Here is an 18,408-nt window from a genome sequence, read left to right on the forward strand (position 1 = left end):
CAAAGTTCCAGACTGGACTCTAGCAACGGTGACAGGATTCGGGGGACCCGCGGCGCGGTGCACCTCTCCCGCGGCCCTGTCTGGCAGCACACAGCCAGAGGGAGGCCGAAGCTGTTGATGCTGCACTTGGGGGACGTGGGTGGGTGAGTGGCCAGCGGACGAGTGAACGCGGTGGGTGGGAAAGACGCAGTCTCAGCCTCCCCGAGGGGACGGGACTTGGGACACGCAAGACCGGGCTTCCTCGTGGTCAGGGCGACTGCGATCCCAGCTGCGACGTCGCACGAGGTGCGCTTCCCGCCGGCCGGCGCCTGTCGACAACCCAGCTGGCTGATGTAGAACATACGGGAGGAGGTCCAAGGGGCGCACGTCGGCCTCCTCAGGACCGTCCCACCCGCCTGTGCCCCTCTGCCGTCGACATCCTCACTGATTGCATCCGGGCACTTGATTCAAGCAACACCCTCCGAGTGGGCGTCCCTGCACACGGAAGAGCCGCTCCCCTCCAGGCCGGGGCGCCTGTGCCCACGCGGCCGGTTGGAAACAGGAGTGACCTGGATCTCCCGGCCCTACTGCTGGCGTCGGGCTGCGGACACAAGCACCTGACCGGGAGGCCGTGTGGCCGGGGCGCCAGCTCCGTGCCTCTTCCAGGGCCCACGGCCGCTGCCCGGCTCGCGCACCTGCCCCAGTTCCCGCCCCCGCTCCTCCTTCCTTCCAGAAACAGGGCGGGAGCCGGACTCGCCCGTCTGGCTTCGGGCCTGGGGTGGGCGCAGGGCTACCGCGGAGCCGGCCGTGCGCGTCCACCCGGTCCCTGCTCTGCCGCCCTCCGGCCCGCGGTGCAGACGCTCCCTCCACGCCCGGGGTCCCTGGAGGCTGTGCGTGCAAATCCTGTCCATCCCGTACTCGGGGCTGTGCCCGGAGGATGGCAGGGCGTGTGTGTCGCACGCTGTGCTGCACACGCTGGACGAGCTGCTTGGCCAGCAAGGGGCACTGTGGGGTCGAGGTTAGGTCGCCGCTGGCCACTCGTCCGTCGGGGAGAGGACAGCTTTGGAAGCAGAGGCAGGGGGCCAGTCTGTCGGCAGAGAGGCGCCCGGAAGTTGGCGCGTCCGGTCCTGGAGGCGGCGGTGGGGACGCGGCGGGACGCGGGACACGGCGATGGCGGGAGGACTTACAGAGCTCGGGCTGCCAGGGGAGGACCACGCGGCCTCGGGGCCACTCCCATGCGGACACGGCAGCCGAGTCCTCCCGCGCCGGCTGCTGGGTGCACATGAGCACGTGGGGTTGGGCTGGCAGCGTTGGGGGCTCACAGCTCCGCAGGCTTCCTGCCTGAGTGCTGCGTGAGGCCTGGGGAGCATCAGGGGTGACAGGCTCCACGGGGGACCGTGCCACGGGTGCGCCGCGGGAGGCTTCCCAGAGGGGACGCACTCGGGCTGAGCGTCAAGTGCCGAGGGTCCGGCCGATGCTGAGCCCTCCCCGGGGAACGGGACAGCACACGCGGCGGCGGAGTGCAAAGCCCATGTCCGCGTGGAGCCGCGCTTGGCTCGCGAGGGGCCGGCCGGGCTTTGGTTGGCTGCGTTGTCGCCAGCCAGGTGGGTGGCCCGGGGCCCAGCAGGAGGTCTGTGTCGTGGGCTGGGGCCCACCCGCAGGCCCACAGGGGTCCAGTAGGTGAGTGTATTCCCGGGATCTGTGACCAGATCGGGGAGCTCGGCTCAGAGGGGACCCTTCTCCGGTGGGTCGGCGGCGTCCACGTGTCCTCCGAGGGGATGGGGGTCTGGCCTCCTGCGTGGGCCACCGGGCTCAGCGTGGGGCTCGGCGGGGCTGGACCCCTGTGCGAGGGCGGAGCCGGGCCAGTGGCCGGAGGTGAGGTCGGAGCATGATGTGCGCGCCTGGGAGGGTCCTGCCTCTGAGCCTCAGCTCATGTGTGGGATTCATTTATTTGAGAGACGGAGGGAGGGAGGGAGGGAGGGAGGGTCGGAGGGAGACAGGGAATCCCAGACTCCGGCTTGACCCCGCGACCCCGAGGCCATGACCTGAGCCAAATCCCGCTCAGCCGTTCGAGCCCTGAACCACCTGCTGCCCCCCACCCCCCGCCACCTCATGGTCTTGAGACATCGACGTCCGAGCCATTGGGGCAGGATTCCTACACGTCCTGCGGCAGCAAGACTCCCCGGGGACCTTGATAGGGTTGCAGAGCCTCCAGGGAAAGAGGCTCCGGCCGGGACGTGTGTGCCCAGGCCTGTCCTCCCAGGTGCCCTGCCCAGTGTGGGGCTGCGGGCCGAGGCCCACTCTGTCACGCCGCCCGGCATCTGCGTCCTTTGGAGGCCTGGCCGCCCCTTCCTTCGAGGCCCCACAAGCTTCCTGCGTCCCCACAGGGCAGCCTGGGCCATGGCGCCAGCCTGTGCCCCTCTCTAGGACAGACCCCAGCGATTCCGGGCCCCCTTGTTCCTCTAGAACGACCGTCCCCTCCGGCTGGGCCGCCCTTGCCTGGCCCAGGGCCCCCACGGGGCTCTGACGCGCCAGGAACCCCACCTTTCGACCTGCACAGCCTTTCCCTGTGGTGCCTGCTACCTAGTCCACCTTCGGGGGGGGGGTTGTTGCGGGTGGGGGGGGCCGCAGAGGCCCTGCCAGGAGCAGGGGAGCCCGTGGTGCCCGCCACCCTCCTGGGAACCGCAGCCCCACTGCGTCCAGACAGACGGGCGTCTGCTCCCCAGGCCCTGGGTCTCCCTCACACCCGTGCACACGCCCACCCACACACGCACACAGCCGCACCGCCCTCGCACTCGGCACCCACTCGCAGCCCGACCGGCTACGGGCCAGAGCCGGACCACGGCCCTGAATCCCGCCCAGCTGAGCCCCGGCCCCGAAGCAGCCGGGCGGGGCCGTGCAGGTCTGAATTCTCCTTTGTGGCGGCCGTGAGCGCGCGTACCCCCGGGGGCCCAGGCCCTGCGCAGGACGCCCGGCTGCACCCCCCACGCGCACATGCACGTCCACTGTGTTTCTGCGTTGCAGCTTCTGCCTCTGTTTCCCCTTTGTCCTGCCTCAACCGCCAGGAGACATCACTCCCCTCGTGTTTTTTTTTTTTTTCTAAGTCGACTATGGTGTATGTATATATTTTTGTATATGTTTTATTGGAGTTCGGTTTGCCAACATATAGCATAGCACCCGGTGCTCTCCTGTCAGGTGCCCCCCTCAGGGCCCGTCCCCCACCCCCGTCCCCGCCCACCTCCCCTTCCACCACCCCGTGTTCGTTTCCCAGAGTCCAGGACAATAAATAATCGGGCAGGGGCGGCGGCGGGCGGAGCCGGCGGGAGGGCGCGGGGCTCGGCCGATGGGGCAGCGGCTGCAAGTGCGGGGGACAGGGCCAGCAGGTCCGGGAGAGGCCGTGGTCACCAAGGTCACCCAGCGGGAGGGAGCCCCATGCGCTCGGTGGGACCGCACCTACCGTCCCCTTCCCCAGGGCGGCCTCCTCAGGACACGTGGCCCCGAGGCTGTCCTGGGACGGCCCCACCAGGGACCTCCTCCCTCACCCCTGCCCCCGCTCTGCTCTGCCATCCACCTCTGTGGGGGGCAACTGGGGGAGGGAGGACCTGCATGTACCAGGTGGGGGGGGGCGTGTGCACCAGGTGGGGGGGCAGGGGCTGTGTGCACCAGGTGGGGGGGGGCGTGTGCACCAGGTGGTGGGGGGCGTGTGCACCAGGCGGGGGGGCAGGGGCTGTGTGCACCGGGCCGGGGGGTGGCTATGAGCACCAGGCTGGGGGGGCTGTGTGCATTGGGCCAGCGGCCAGTGACACGCAGCCTCCCGCTCGGCCTGGGGCCGGAACCTGTTTGACGTCGTAACACACCTGGGCATCCGCAGGGGGCCGGGGGGGGGGCGCGGTGGGGGGGTGGGCACACCGAGTCTGACCCCGCCTCTGTTGCAGGTGTCTCCGTGCGAGCGCTGCCGCTGCGAGGCCAGCGGGGAGGTGCTGTGCACAGTGTCCGCCTGTCCGCAGACGGAGTGCGTGGACCCCGTGTACGAGCCGGACCAGTGCTGCCCCATCTGCAAGAACGGTAGGCCCCGTGCCCGGCGCACCCGAAGCCCCAGAGCCACCCCTTGCCACCCCCCGCCGCCCCCAGACCCCGTGGGGGCCTCGCGCCTTCCCCCGAACCCCCTCACCCTCCAGGGCCGCGCCCTCCCCGCATGTCCTTCATCTGCTGCCCCCCTCCCCCCGTGGGGCCGCCCCCTGCAGTCCCCTCACTCAGGTTGGCTGCCTGCTTCCCGGGGGAGGAGGGGTGTCTGCGTGGGAAGGCTTGAACCCCTGTCTACCAGCCTCACATGCACCCCACATGGCCGCTGGGCTGCAGGGGCCATCAGAGCTGTCCCCGGGGCGACGTGCTCCCCGCGGGTGTCAGCCCGTGTCCCTGAGCTGTCAAGGGGTGTGCTGGGGAGAAATTCAGTTTCCAGAGTGCGGAGAGTCACTTATTTTAATTTAACTTTGTTTGCTCTTTGCAAAGCAGTTTTTCTCTTTCCAAGACAAATCAAACTTGCCGGTTGGGCTCATTTACTTTTCATTACTAAGTGAATTAAACTTGGGACGTAATTGAATATTTTTCATAAGTAAATCAGGCAGGAGGAGAACCCCTCTGCAGCGAGAGCCAGTGGCAGAGCAAAAGCCTCAAGGATGTCCTTGATCACCGCTGGCTCGGGGAGCGCACTGCCTCATCCTGGACACTGGGAGTTGCCTTGTGTGTGGAAGTGCCGAGCGCCGCGTGGGCCTTCAGGGGTTTGAGTCCCTGCGAGCAGGACGGGGTGTCCGTGGCCCCGGGACATGGCGCTGGGACTTGAGGTCGAAGCCACAGACTGGCTCCCAACAATGCAAGTGATTCCCCAGCCCGAGCAGGCGGGAGAGGGGTGGCTGTGTCCGTAGGTGGCTACCTCATCACCCTGGGGTCGCGGGGCCCCTGCGATCGGGCTGTGAAGGTGGCGGGTGATGACACAAGGCTGTTGGTGCCTAAGAGGAGCCTGAGCTCTGCAGTCAGGCCGTTGGAAGCCGAGGGGCGCAGAGGCCCTGGTGCACGCAGATGCTGTGGGCTGCGGGGCCTGGGGGTCCAGGGCCTGTGGATGCCCTGCAGGGGGTACATGCAGATGCTGGGGGTCCAGGGGGTCGGGGGAGCCGTAGAGGCCCTGCAGGGGTTCATGCAGATGCCAGAGGCTGCGGGGGCCGGGGGCCAGGGGCCAGGGGCCGTGGATGCCCTGCAGGGGTTACATGCAGATGCTGGGGGTCAAGAGGGTCGGAGGGGCCGCAGGGACCAGGGGCCAGGGGCCATGGATGCCCTGCAGGGGGTACATAGATGCTAGGGGCCGGGGGGTGCCCTTCAGGGGTACACGCAGATGCCAGGGGCTGCGGGGGTCACAGGGGCCGGGGGGCCGGGAGTCGTGGATGCCCTCCAGGGGTACATGCAGATGCCAGGGTCGGGGGGGTTACCCCTGAAGGTCTCACCCCCGGTGCACGGTGCAAGGGGCCTGCGGGTGCCGGTGGGCCCCTGAGATCCGGGCGGCGCGTGTCCAGGCTGCGGTCCCTGCTCGGAGGCAGGGGCGTGCACTGCACAAGTAACCTGGCGGGGAGTCCGCGCTGTTTCGTGAGCGGCTTACCTGGGGGCGCTCAAATATTCGGTTTCTTAAGAATCCAAGATAGCGTGTGTCTCTCTCGCCAAGCGCGGTAGGACACTAAGTTTGGGCATTAAAGAGGGAGTCTGGGCGTTTCCAAAAGATGGAAGATGCGATGTCAGCCTCTGAGGAGGTCCTAATCCTTGGAACTTGGTAAAGGTTTGACACCCACAGAGAAGCTGGACCGCCTGGACGGTGCCCAGGTGTGTGCCCTGCACTGCAGTTACCTTTCACGACCCTTTTGCCGTTTTTGCTTCATCTCTCGGGTCCCTGTCCTTGTCCCTGCTCCTCCCCGTCTCTGGGCATAACCCAGCGCCCTCAGTACATTTACTTCGTCGCTCTTTCCCGTCATACACCCTGGAGACCTTCCGTTTACACCACCCCTCGCACGAAGCCTACACGGTGCATTTCCAGATTTTTCTTTGCAGCTTTTTGCTCTTAGGATTTATCCCAGTTAAGGCACAAGAGTCAGCTAACGATGTTTAGAAATCATGTAAAAAAAAAAAAAAAAGAAATCACGTGGATTAATTCTTTTTTTCTCATCCCCATGACGTTGGTTTTATAAGTGAAAGTTTGTGCCTCTTGATCCCCTACACCAGTTCCTCCCAGCCCCACCCCTTCCCCTTGGCGGTCACCAGTCGCTGGTTTGTTCCCGAATTAACTCCTAATTGGTATGCGCATGTTAAAGTTTCAAGGATTCTCACTTTGAGAGAGGGCTGGGCATGGAAAGAGGCAGGATTTGGGGGATGGCATATTAGAGATTCTTAGAAGGAGCTTAAATATGTTTTTTAGAACCAGATTCAAGAAGGATTACAGATTATAGGATTTGTATGAAAAGGCTTGATCCAATTATGTCAAAACATCAACAACTTCTTACTTGCAGGAGTACCAAGTAGAAAGAAGTTTAAATGTGCCCAATGGTATAAACACTAATGAGTTTCAGCATATTCACAGATGCAACGGGGCTTTCTGCCGGCTACAGATAGCATTCTGACCCCGACAGGGTGGATGGCCTTGGGATTCTTACCAAAAGGTTGGCTTGAAAAATGAATTTCTGTTGAACGTGACAGCTCTGTAATAATTAACTGAGTTTGGCGACTCATTTATGGTAGTCCATCCCTGCCACCCGCACACGGAAAACAATGTTTTCGTAAGAAAATATTACACGTGGACTCACAGATTATAAGACATCAAAAACAATGCCTTACGCAAAATGAAATGGGTGGATATTCAGTCTGGGTAGACTACGAAGGCTGAAATCCCGATCTCAGGAAACAGGCCTCTCCTCTGCATCCTCTAGTGTCTTGACCTGTCGCGTGAAATCCTTCCTTCTCCCGACGGAGGGAGAATTGGAGATTGGTTGCCAGCTGCCAACGTCACCTGCCTCAAAGGAGCAAAAGTTTGAATCCGAGAATGCGTGAGATATAAATAAATGATCACAACTCAAGTACGACTTCATATATTCACTTTGGTGACTTGTATAGTTCAGTCCCCCGGGGATTTTCTTTTGATAAAATGGCTTGTGTGGCGCTGCCTTTTTTTTTTTTCCTTCTTCTTTTTCCCAGTGATACAAACAGCAAATGTGATTTATATGGATTTTTCAAGGTTTCGGGTTTGCTCTGGCGACAGGTGTGCTCGCAGGGGGGTTCCCAGCACTCATCCCACCCAAGCCCCTTAGTCTCAGGACACTTGTGATGTGAGAGATCAGGAGACTCTGCTCTGCACCTGGGCACGCTCTTCCTTCGTGCATGCAAGCAGGGCACGGCCTTGACTCTGTTGGGATCAGCTCTGGTTCTCTAAAGGGGAAGAGCACACCCAAGGGGGCATGAGGCATTTCGAGAGCACCAAGGCCCTGAGTTTGAAGACTGTACATGTGCAGTGTCTCTGCCACGAACAATACAGTTGACCCTTGAACGACATGGGTTTAAACCATGTGTGGGTCCACTTATTTGCAGGTTTTTTTTTTCCCCAATAAAGAAAGGACAGTTCTATAAATGTCTTTTCACTTCCTCATGAATTTCTTAACATGTTCTCTTCTCTAGCTTACTTTCTTGTAAGAGTACAGAAAATAACACATACAGCATACAAAATACCTGTTAATCAATTCTTTGTGTTATTGGTAAGACTCCTGGTCAACCCTAGGCCGTGAGTAGTTAAGTTTTCGGGAAGTCAGAAGTTACACACAGATTTTTGACCGCACAGCAGTCAGTACCAGAAACTCCTACACTGTTCCAGGGTCGACTAGTTACTTGCAGCTTTATTTCCACAAGAAAATAAATATGGCTTTTTGGGGAAGGAAATGAAGACTTTTATAAAAAGTTTTTAAGAAAAACATCTTATTATTTTTTTTATTTTTGAAAGATTTTATTTATTTATTCATGAGAGATGCAGAGAGAGAGGCAGAGACACAGGCAGAGGGAGAAGCAGGCTCCATGCAGGGATCCCGATGTGGGACTCGATCCCGGGACCCCAGGACCACACCCTGGGCTGAAGGCGGCGCTAAACCACTGAGCCACCTGGGCTGCCCAAAAAATATTTTATTTTTAAGAAAAATACTGAGACTTCAAAGCACTAGGAGCCTTCCATGAAAAGCACATGAGAAACAAAGACTAAGAATTTGGGTTTTCTGTTTTTTTGTTGTTGTTCTCTCACGTATTTCAAGTGGGATAAGATCATAATTAAACCACATGTGGTGAGTTGGACAGTACCAAGTGGTGCGTGTGCATGTGCGTATGTGTAAGAGAGAGAGAGAGAAGGAGAGAAATTCCTATCAAGGTCCTTCTCACAAGGAAAAACCTACTCTCATTTGACCTCATCACTGAATCTTTCCAAAATCTTTACCAAAGAAATAGTACCAATATTATGGAAATGCTTAGATGACATGGTTTTCTCCGTCAAAGATATAAAGAACACTACAAATATCAGAATTAACCCTTAATACAAAGTCGTTGTACAAGGTCAATGTGCAAAAATTAGCCATGTCTCTATACACCAGCAACCGATAGAATGACTTCAAAACTAATCTTTAAAATAGCATCATACATATGAAATATTGTACCGTGTTCGTAATTGGGAGACTCAATAATGTAAAAATTGTCAGTCTGTCTCAGAGGAAACTCTTGGTTCAGCACGATTTCAGTAAAAATGAAACCCAATGATTTTTGGGTATGTGTGTGGATGTTAATATTAACATTGATGTTAATAATTAATAATAAATAATTAGCATTAATATTAACATCCAAAATAATTGTAAAATCCACACGGAAATATAAAAGTTAAAGGCTAGCCAGGAAAACAGCAAAGCTGGAAAATGTATGCTACAAAAGTAATGAATATACTGTGATACAGTCTTGAAGATAAAACGATTGATCAGTGAGAGAAGAACGGAATCAGAAAGGACCCAGACATAAGGGTCACTAGATGTACAGCTAAGCTGGTCCTGCAGTGTGGTGGGGAAGGGGCGTCTTTCCAGTAAATGGTGCCTGGTTGACTGGATACGAGGTGTAAGATACCTTGCCTTCTACCTCACACTGTACAAAAAAAATCAATTCCAGATAGCATTTAAATATGAAGGTTAAAATAATAATGCTTTTAGAGGAAAACATAAGAGACCATTTTTATGATTTTCAGTAGGCAAAGATTAACTTAAAAGGACACTAAGAACATTAACCATGGGGATCCCTGGGTGGCGCAGCAGTTTGGCGCCTGCCTTTGGCCCAGGGCGCGATCCTGGAGACCCGGGATCGAATCCCACGTCGGGCTCCCGGTGCATGGAGCCTGCTTCTCCCTCTGCCTGTGTCTCTGCCTCTCTCTCTCCTCTCTCTCTCTCTCTGTGACTATCATAAATAAATAAAAAAAAATTTATAAAAAATAAAAAAGAACATTAACCATGATGAAAGGAATTGGTAAATTAGACTTTGTTAAAATTAAGAACCTCTGTTCATCAAACAACCTTTTTTTTTTTTAAGCCAGCAGGGCAAAGCAACCCATATATTTGGGGGAAAATGCAGTACATATATCTGATAAAGAACCAAACAACCCCAACACATTAAAGCAAAGTTTAGAGCTAAAAAAGAAAGAAAAATGTGATGAGGATTCCCAACGCTCTTTTGACCTCAGTGTCCTTCTTCTCTTTATTGATCAGAGAGACAGGTATTCTCACTGAGTTTTGAGCACTGCCACTCCCCACTCCTTCCACAACATAACACTGGTGTGACAGGGCCTATTGGTACAAATACATGAGTGGGGGAAGAAAAAATTAGATTTCTTATTTTAGTGAAATTAAATCAGTATTACTCTAAAGGAGATTGTGATAAATTGAGATGCATGTTAAAATTCTTAGAATGGTAATTAAAATCAACAAAGGAATCAAACATGGCACGCTAAAATTATTTATCTGACTTTAAAAAGGCAGTCAGGGAGGAGCAGAAGGATAAAAGGCCAGGAAACATGCAGAAAACAAATGGAAAACGTCTAGGCGCTTAATAATAAATACCCAAAATGCATGAAGTGAAAATTGACACAGTTCAAAGGAGAAAAAGGAACTTTGAATAACTGTAGTTAGAAATTTCAACAAACATTCAATAATTCAAAGAGAAATTAGAAGATTACCAAGGATATTAGAAGACTTGAACGACTCTCAACTAACTTGACCTGACGTATGTGTAGAAAATGGTGCCCAGCCACTGAAGAATTCCTTACAAGGAAGGGTGGACGTTCTCGGGGTAGACCATTTGTCAGGACATAGAACAAGTCTTCACATATTAACATAAAGGACAATCATAAAATATGTTCTTTAATCATGACAGGATTCAACAGGACTCAACGGAATTGGGATCCCTGGGTGGCTCAGCGGTTTAACACCGTCTTCAGCCCAGGGCGTGATCCGTGACCCCGGGATCGAGTCCCACATTGGGCTCCTGGCATAGAGCCTGCTTCTCCCTCTGCCTACCTCCCTGCCTCTCCTCTCTCTCTCTCTCTCTCTCTCTCTCTGTCTCTCATGAATAAATAAATAAATAAAATCTTTAAAAAAAAAGGATTCAACAGAATTAAACAAGCACTATAAACAAAAATCTTGTGAAACTAAATAAAAACATACTATATGTCTCCGAAAATTGAGAACATATGTCCACATAAAGATGTGTATGGAAATGTTCATAGCAGTATTATCCAAATAGCTAAAAAAAAAAAAAAAAAAAAAAAAGAAAAGAAAAAGAAAGAAAGAAAGAAAATGGAAATAACCCAATGCCCAAGGACTGGTAAATGGATCAACAACGTGAGGTATACGTACATAATGAGATACCGTTTACCAATAAAAAATGAGTAATGGGATGTGCTACAACAGAACGGCCCTCAAAATCATCGCTGAATGAAAGAAGCCGATCACAAAAGCCGACCTGCTGTAGGAGTCTATTTTTGTGGAAGGTCTAGAGTAGGCAAATTTACATATAAGGGAGAAAGTCTGTCACTAGAGGCCTAGGCCTGGGGTCGAAGAGGGAGGTTTCCCTGCGAATGGACGTGAGGGGATTTATTGAGGTGACGGAATGTTTATAAATTGGGTGGTTAAATATATTTACTAAAATTATTAAACTATATGCTTACAGTGGGTAAGTTTTATGGTATTTAAAATTTATCTCAATAATGCTGCTAGAAGTATTGACAGTCTCTTAAAAAGATAGACAAAGTTGGGGCGCCTGGGGGCTCAGGTGGTGAAGCATCTGACTTCAGCTCAGGTCGTGATCTCGGGGCCCTGGGATTGAGCCCCGCATTGGACTCCATGCTCAGCGGAGGAGTCTGCTTCTCCTTCTCCCTCTGCCCCCACTTCCCGCTCGCGATCTCTCTCAAATAAATAAATAATTTTTTTTTTAAATGAAAAAGTGTAACTTTTGCAATTTGCCTCAACTCACTCCCGAGGCTACGCTAAGTACGCGCCCTTTCATCGTCCCTCGGAGACCACCTTTTCAAATCCTGGTCTGGAGCCTTTGATAACTATGGGCTCTTCTAATGAAGCCTGTTGAAGCTGAGCCCCTGCTGGGTGTTGAGCCCTGCTGGGTGTTGAGCCCCTGCTGGGTGTTGAGCCCCTGCTGGGTGTTGAGCCCCTGCTGGGTGTATACTGTCGTTGACGTTCAAGAGCTAGAGGGTGGTAAAGAATAGCAGACGTACAATCCCAGCCGAGGTGGACGGCTTCTCCCAGACTGGCCGTGCTCCGGCTCCCCTGTGCTAGCACCGACGTCCGGCTCCCCACAGGTACCCCGTCCGGTTATCCTTCGCCTGCACTGTAGATACCTGTCCTCCTTCCAGTGCGCACTTCTCCTAGTCATTCTAGACTCTTCCTCTTCATGACTGAACTCCCCAGAACCTGGGGCCGCCAGTACCAGGAGAACGGGGGCCGTGAGGTGCCTGTAGGCCTCAGGCAGGTAGATATTGTGCTCTTGTGGGAGCCCAGACCCCGGGATGCAACTTGCACCCAGCTGAACCCTGGTGAGCATCAGAATTGCTTCTAGGGCTTATCCAAACACAGCCCTGCTGGGCACCCCTGCCGGAGCTCCTGACCTGGAAGGTTTGGGGCCTGAGAGTTTGTATTTTTTAAAAGGAAACTTTATGCCTGACATGCAGCTTGAATTCTACCCAGAGATCAAAAGTCTCACGCTCCTGCTTTGGTTGCTCCTGGGGTGGGAGCCCCCCTGGAGAACCATCGATTTCAGGCAGGCACTTTCTCACTCTGTCCTCCTGGTCAAGTGTAAGAAGAGAAGGACACGGAGGAGCTGTGAGGCTTTACACATGCGTGACATCATCCAGAAATTTGGATGCATTTCCTTTTTTTAGAAAGGTTTTATTTATTTATTTGAGAGGTGGGGAGAGAGAGCAAAGAGAGAGGGAGAATCAGACTCCCGCTGAGCAGGGAACCTGATGCAGGACTCGATCCCAGGACCCTGAGATCATGACCTGAGCCAAAAGCAGACACTTAACCCACTGATCGACCCAGGCGCCCCTGGATGCGTTTCCAAAGGCATTATTTTATAGCTGGTGTTTCTCTAGAGATTTTAGAGTTTATGGAAATCTATAACAGGTAATAATATATTAAAAGATTGAACTATCAGGGCGGAGAGAAAATGACTTGCGTGGCAAATCAGAAAGGCTCCTCGCGGCCTGTGCTCTCCGTCACCCCACACGGCTCGTAGGGTAGATGGGCCGCGGATCGGACTCTCAGCTTCCTAGAAGCCAAAGCAAGAGTGAGAAGGGTAAGAAATGGGACCTACAAAGAGAAATACACCACAATTCTGCTTTTCAGTAGAAATTACTTCCTAGTGGACAGTTTGCCTTGGAATAACACAAGACTGGATTTTTTTTTTTTTTTTTTTTTTTTTTTTTACAAATATAAAAGCTTTTAAGGGCGCCTGGCTGGCTCTGTTGTAGATGCAAGCGGCTCTTGATCTCGGCGTCATGAGTTCCAGCCCTGCGTTGGGTGCAGGGATTACTTTAAAAAAATCTTTAAAAAAGAAAAGAAATGCAAAAGTTTTATTCGGTTTCTATTAGCATTTCCCAACACATAGATCAAGAGCTCAACTCCGGAGTGCTGACGTGTTTCTTCTCCACGCGTCTTTTACTTAGATTTTGGTGTTCTGGGAAGAGTGATGCGGATGGCATCCCATTAATGCTCATGAAGTGAGCATCAATCATCCTTTCTTTCTTTCTGAAGATTTTTATTTATTTATTTATTTACTTACTTATTTATAGAGAGGGGGGTGTGGGGGTGGGGGTGGGGAGCAGACTCCTCGCTGAGCATAGAGCTGATGCGGGGCTCCATCTCATGACCCCGAGAGCATGACCTGAGCCGAAACCAAGAGTCAGATGCTTAACTGACAGAGGCACCATTTGTTCTTTATTTTTTTCATTTTTTTATTTTTAGATTTTATTTATTTATTCGTGAGAGGCACACACAGAGAGAGGCAGAGACACAGGCAGAGGGGAAGCAGCCCCCACGCAGGGAGCCTGACATGGGACTTGATCCTGATCCCGGGACCCCGGATCGCGCCCTGGGCCCAAGGCGGATGCTCAACCCGCTGAGCCGCCCGGGCGTCCCTCATTTGCTCTTGAATGTCCCCTGGTGTCCTCCTCGCTCCCTTCACCAGCCCCTCGCTCCCTGGAGGTTGCACATTCCAGGCTCAGATCTTCGGGATCCACAGGGGAGCTGGGATGGCTCTCAGGGCTCCTCCTTTCTGTTAGATAGAGACGAGGGATGAATAGAGCGTGAAATCTTAAATTCAGGAGCTTAGTTTGTCTCCATCTCCTCCTGAGATCTTTGCCTGAGCCGCTCTTCTTTGTAAATGTGTGAGTAGCTTAAAAGGACCCTTCTGTTTGCAAACATCCTATTTGTAAGATAAATAGCTCAAGTGAGACCCCGACTGCCCCAAAGTGCTTGCTCCCTGATTATCATGAAGAACTACTTTTCAGAGTGAGGCGTAATTCTTAAACTCCCGGGCAGGAAGTGTATGACGGTGGCTTTTGTTGTTGTCATTGTCGTTTCCTAAAGTCAAACTGCATTTGGCCATGAATTTAAAAAAATAAATAAATAAATACAAATAAAAATTAAAAAGAATTTCAGACAAAGCAGGGCCTCTCAGGTCAGCAGCTCGCGTCCACCAGGCTTGGCCATTTCCGTTGTGTCCTGCACCTGGGATCTTGCTGGGGACCGGACCTGGAGTCCCTCTTTCGTCCCCCTTGTTTGTGAAGAGGTGTGTTCGCTTGTCCTCACCTGCAACACCTTCTCTGGGCTGCTTCTGAAGGCAGGTTCATGGCACTGTTGCTGCTTCTCAGAGGCCAGAGCCCTAATCACCTTGCATCCTGATGCAGGAGCCGGGGGGACATCATGAGTTAGCCGTGGTCTTCTCTTGAACACTTGGCCTTTTTTTTTTTTTTTTTTTTGGACGATGAGAGAGGAGTGTGTATACGTGCACGTGTGCCCTCACACAGGTGCACGGGCGCACGTATGTAGCTCTTATAAAACATTGAGGCACCCCTTACCTATTTTACTGCAGGTACAAAGAGGAGTCGAGCGATGGTGCAGGCCCTTAATGAGCTCACAGTCCAGGGGGACGCTAGGCCTGTAAGTGACTCGTGTCTGCTGCTTTGCTGGGATTTAGGATGACAGCGGGGAGGGGGACCTCTGAGTAACACGGCAGTAAGCGTTACCGTGTGAGTGGCCTTTTTTTGTTTTTTCATAATTTCATTTGGATCAATTCCCAGCAGTGAGACGATTAGATCAAAGGGCTGGAACATTTTTGTGATTCGGATACGTATCGTCATGTTGTTTTGAGGAAGGGGGTGCGCATTTATAAAGTTTTTGGTCTTGTGGTAACCTTGCTAATCCTTTTAATTTATAGAAAATGTTGTTGTTTTCATACTAAGCACCCAGACTCTAAAATATTCCATGGCATTTTTTTTTCTTCCCTGTAACGTAGTCTACTCTGCTGCCTTCTTAACAAAATAACTTGGAGCAGGACTTTAACAGCCCGTGATGTCTGAAAGTCGCTGCTGTGGAAACCACATCCCAGGGGCCCTGCAATACAGACAGGTGTGGAAAGAGAGTTTGCTCAAGGCCCTGGGTTCCTCTGTGCCTTTTCGTATCCGTAGAGGGGACGTAGGGCCACGTCAGTGGAGGTCTTGTAACAGTCAAGGCCCAGGGTGGGCTCACAAGGGCTTCATTGGTTCAGTCCAGATTCTGACATCATCACTGTCTGCTCTAGGAGGTGCATTGGCAAACGGGAAGAGCTCTGGAAGCACAAGCTCCTGGGAGAGGAGCGGGGAGCTCTGGACACGGGAGGAGCCAGGACGGTGGTCCCGGGCGGGGGGCACGTGCAGGAGTGAAGGGGCTGGGATAGCCTGGACGGGGGAGAGAGGACTGGGGGGCTGAAGGATGGGCGCAGAGAAGCTCGCCAAGGACCTTTGTGCCAGGCCAGTGGTCAGGGAGGCGCCCCACAGGGGGCTTTAGGGTAGACGAGGCACGAATGTATTTGAACCGAAGCAGCCAGTCTGGGTTGGGGCTCGGCCCCGGGGACAGCAGGCTGTGGGCTGGGTGGAAGCAGAGTCTTTGCGGACGCCCTTGCTGGGCATTTAGAGCTGGCAAGTTAGGCTAGATTCCTTGAAGAGGTGTGGAGACCCCTGGCTTTGGAGCCAAGCAGGTGTGACCTTCCGGCCGGCCCGTGGCGCCTCGGGGGCTCAGACACATCAACGCCTTCTGCGGGGTCAAGACTCAAGCTCCGTTTCCTCCGTCCCGAGCTCCGCTGCCCGTTGTGCTTCTTCACAGTCACGCTTGTCGCCAGGTTATCGCCGGAGGGGCCCCGGATTCGTAGCAGGGACGCTGTGGCCGTGTGCCCGGCCTCAGGCAGACGGAGGGGGCCGAAGGGCTTGCGCTTCCCTTTGTCTCCGGACTATCGAGTCATCGTCTTTGGCCGTTACTCATCTGGTAAGAGCCGCTTGGTCGTCAGTCCGGGAGCCTACGTGTCCCCAGCCTGTGTCCTGGGCAAAAGGGAAGTCAGTTGTCGCCCTGTGCGGTCAAGCCGTCCATGCCGAGGCGGGCGGGTGTCTCCGCGCGTCCAAAGCACGGTCCGTGGGCCATCACCGCAGGAGCGTGAGCCGCATCCGGGGCGCTCGGCGGGGTGCGTCTGGGAGACACGGGCCGGCGCTGTGAAGACAGGAGCCCGCGGCCCGGTTCCCCAGGCGGCCTCCGTGTCCAGGAGAACGAGCCACGGAATATTCTTGGAGCGGAGCTTGGGGCTGCGCCGGGAATATAAAGCACCGTCTCTGTTGATCAGAAGACACATTTGGCGCTTACGGAAAACCCACACCTTCTATTTGTCTTGCAGGAAGATAAACCTTAGGTGTAAAGGTGCCCATTTCCCCAGGAGGGATCCATCAACCGCCGGTTCTGAAAATTGTGTCTCATCTTTTCTAGAACAAATGCCTTCACTTAAGGGCGCTTACGGTTTGGCAACCCCGATGGCTGCGTGCTGAATTTATCTTTAACCAGACATTTGCTGAGTCTCTTGAAAGCACATCAGCCAACACTAAGGAAAGCATTATCGTACCGGACAAATCATCACCAGTTCTTTCATGAGAAGCAGTTACATTTCATAGATAATGAGAATTGGGAGCCCTGAAAGGAGGGTCTGGGTTTTAACCTGTGTCCATTAAAAAAAAAAAAAAATTATTCATGAGAGACAGAGAGACAGAGGCAGAGACCCAGGCAGAGGGAGAAGCAGGCTCCCTGTGGCGAGCCCGATGCAGGACTCGATCCCGGGACCTGGGAGTCACGGCCTGAGCTGAAGGGAGATGCTCCACCCCCGAGCCCCCGGGGGCCCCTTAACCTCTCTCTGTCCCAACTTGATTCTCAGAACACGGGAGACAAAAGCAGTTGTTGGAACAAATTGTGGTCGCGTGAGGCGCTGACCCTGGTGGGTAAGACCTCGGACCCCAGCAGGTGGGAGGCGCTTCCGACCGTGAGAACAGGCCCTGGAGCCCAGGTCACACGTGGACGGGAGCGGAGGCTGCTCTTTGGCTCTAACGCGCACACGTGTCCCACATCAGTTCTCGGCAACCCACTTCGGACGCACGGAGAGAACAGGGGTGCTTTGTCGGGCGAAGGCACCATGGTTTCTTGTTTTCCCCCCGTCTTACTTGTATCAGTAAGTCATTTTGTACATGAACAAGATACTCGCTTAAAATAACATGCGCACGCTTTGCAGACCCACAGAGAGACGGAGAGACTCATAAAATCCAGGCAGGGGCCCTGGGAACCCTGGCAGGGTGGCGGGCGGGTTCCACTCGGCCCTGCCGCCACCTGCATCCCCTCTGGTCCTCACTCTCCTCATCTGTAAAAGGAAGTAGGTCACATGGGAGAGAAGACATATGAAGGCGCCTTTGGGATTTCTTTAAAAGGTTATTATTTAAAGGGGAGGAAATGCCTTAGAACATAAAAGTGGTATGACTAATACGGTTGACCTTGAACCACCCAGGTTTGAACTATGCGCTTCTACATGGATTTTTTTCGATAAATGTAAAGGACTCTAATGCATTTTCTCTTCCTGATGATTTTCTTTTTTTTTTTTAAGTTTTTTTTTAAGATTTTTTTTTTTTAAAGAGAGATTGAGCACGAGCAGGGGCAGAGGGAGAGGAAGAGGGAGTGGGAGAGACAGGCTCCCCGGTGAGCAGGGAGCCTGACACGGACACGGGGTCAATCCTGGGATCCTGAGTCGAAGGCACACACTTCCCCATCTGAGCCCCCCACGTGCCCCCCGATGATTTTCTTAAAAACATCTTCTTGGGATCCCTGGGTGGCGCCTGCCTTTGGCCCGGGGCGCGATCCTGGAGACCCGGGATCGAGTCCCACGTCGGGCTCCCGGTGCATGGAGCCTGCTTCTCCCTCTGCCTGTGTCTCTGCCTCTCTCTCTCTCTCTGTGACTATCATAAAATTAATAAAAATTAAAAAAAAACATCTTCTTTTCTGTGGGCTCCTTTATCGTGAGAACACGGTATATATTACATACAATGCACAAAATATGTGTTGGCCGACGGCTTAAGGTGTTGGTGAGGCCTCTGGGCAGCAGCAGGCTGTAGGTGGTTCTGTCTGGGGGGGTCAAGAGTAACATGGATTTTCGACTGTGTGGGTGGTCAGTGCCCATAACCTCCGTGTTATTCAAGGGTCAACTGTATTTACGAGACGTGTTGCACAGTTTCCCCCTGAAAAGTGCAAATTTACTTACCTCCTA

General features: G+C 53.6%; 1 protein-coding gene across 1 annotated transcript in view; it reads left to right on the forward strand.

The window, feature by feature from the left end:
- VWC2 (von Willebrand factor C domain containing 2) overlaps window positions 1-18,408 on the forward strand; it is an 85,533-nt gene that overhangs the window by 15,882 nt on the left and 51,243 nt on the right. Inside the window, exon 2 of the mRNA XM_055301216.1 lies at window positions 3,915-4,044. Coding sequence (XP_055157191.1) covers window positions 3,915-4,044 — 130 coding nt within the window. The remainder of the gene's footprint in view (window positions 1-3,914; window positions 4,045-18,408) is intronic.

This window comes from Nyctereutes procyonoides, unplaced genomic scaffold (genome assembly GCF_905146905.1).
Source record: "Nyctereutes procyonoides isolate TBG_1078 unplaced genomic scaffold, NYPRO_anot_genome, whole genome shotgun sequence".
Taxonomy (NCBI): domain Eukaryota; kingdom Metazoa; phylum Chordata; class Mammalia; order Carnivora; family Canidae; genus Nyctereutes; species Nyctereutes procyonoides.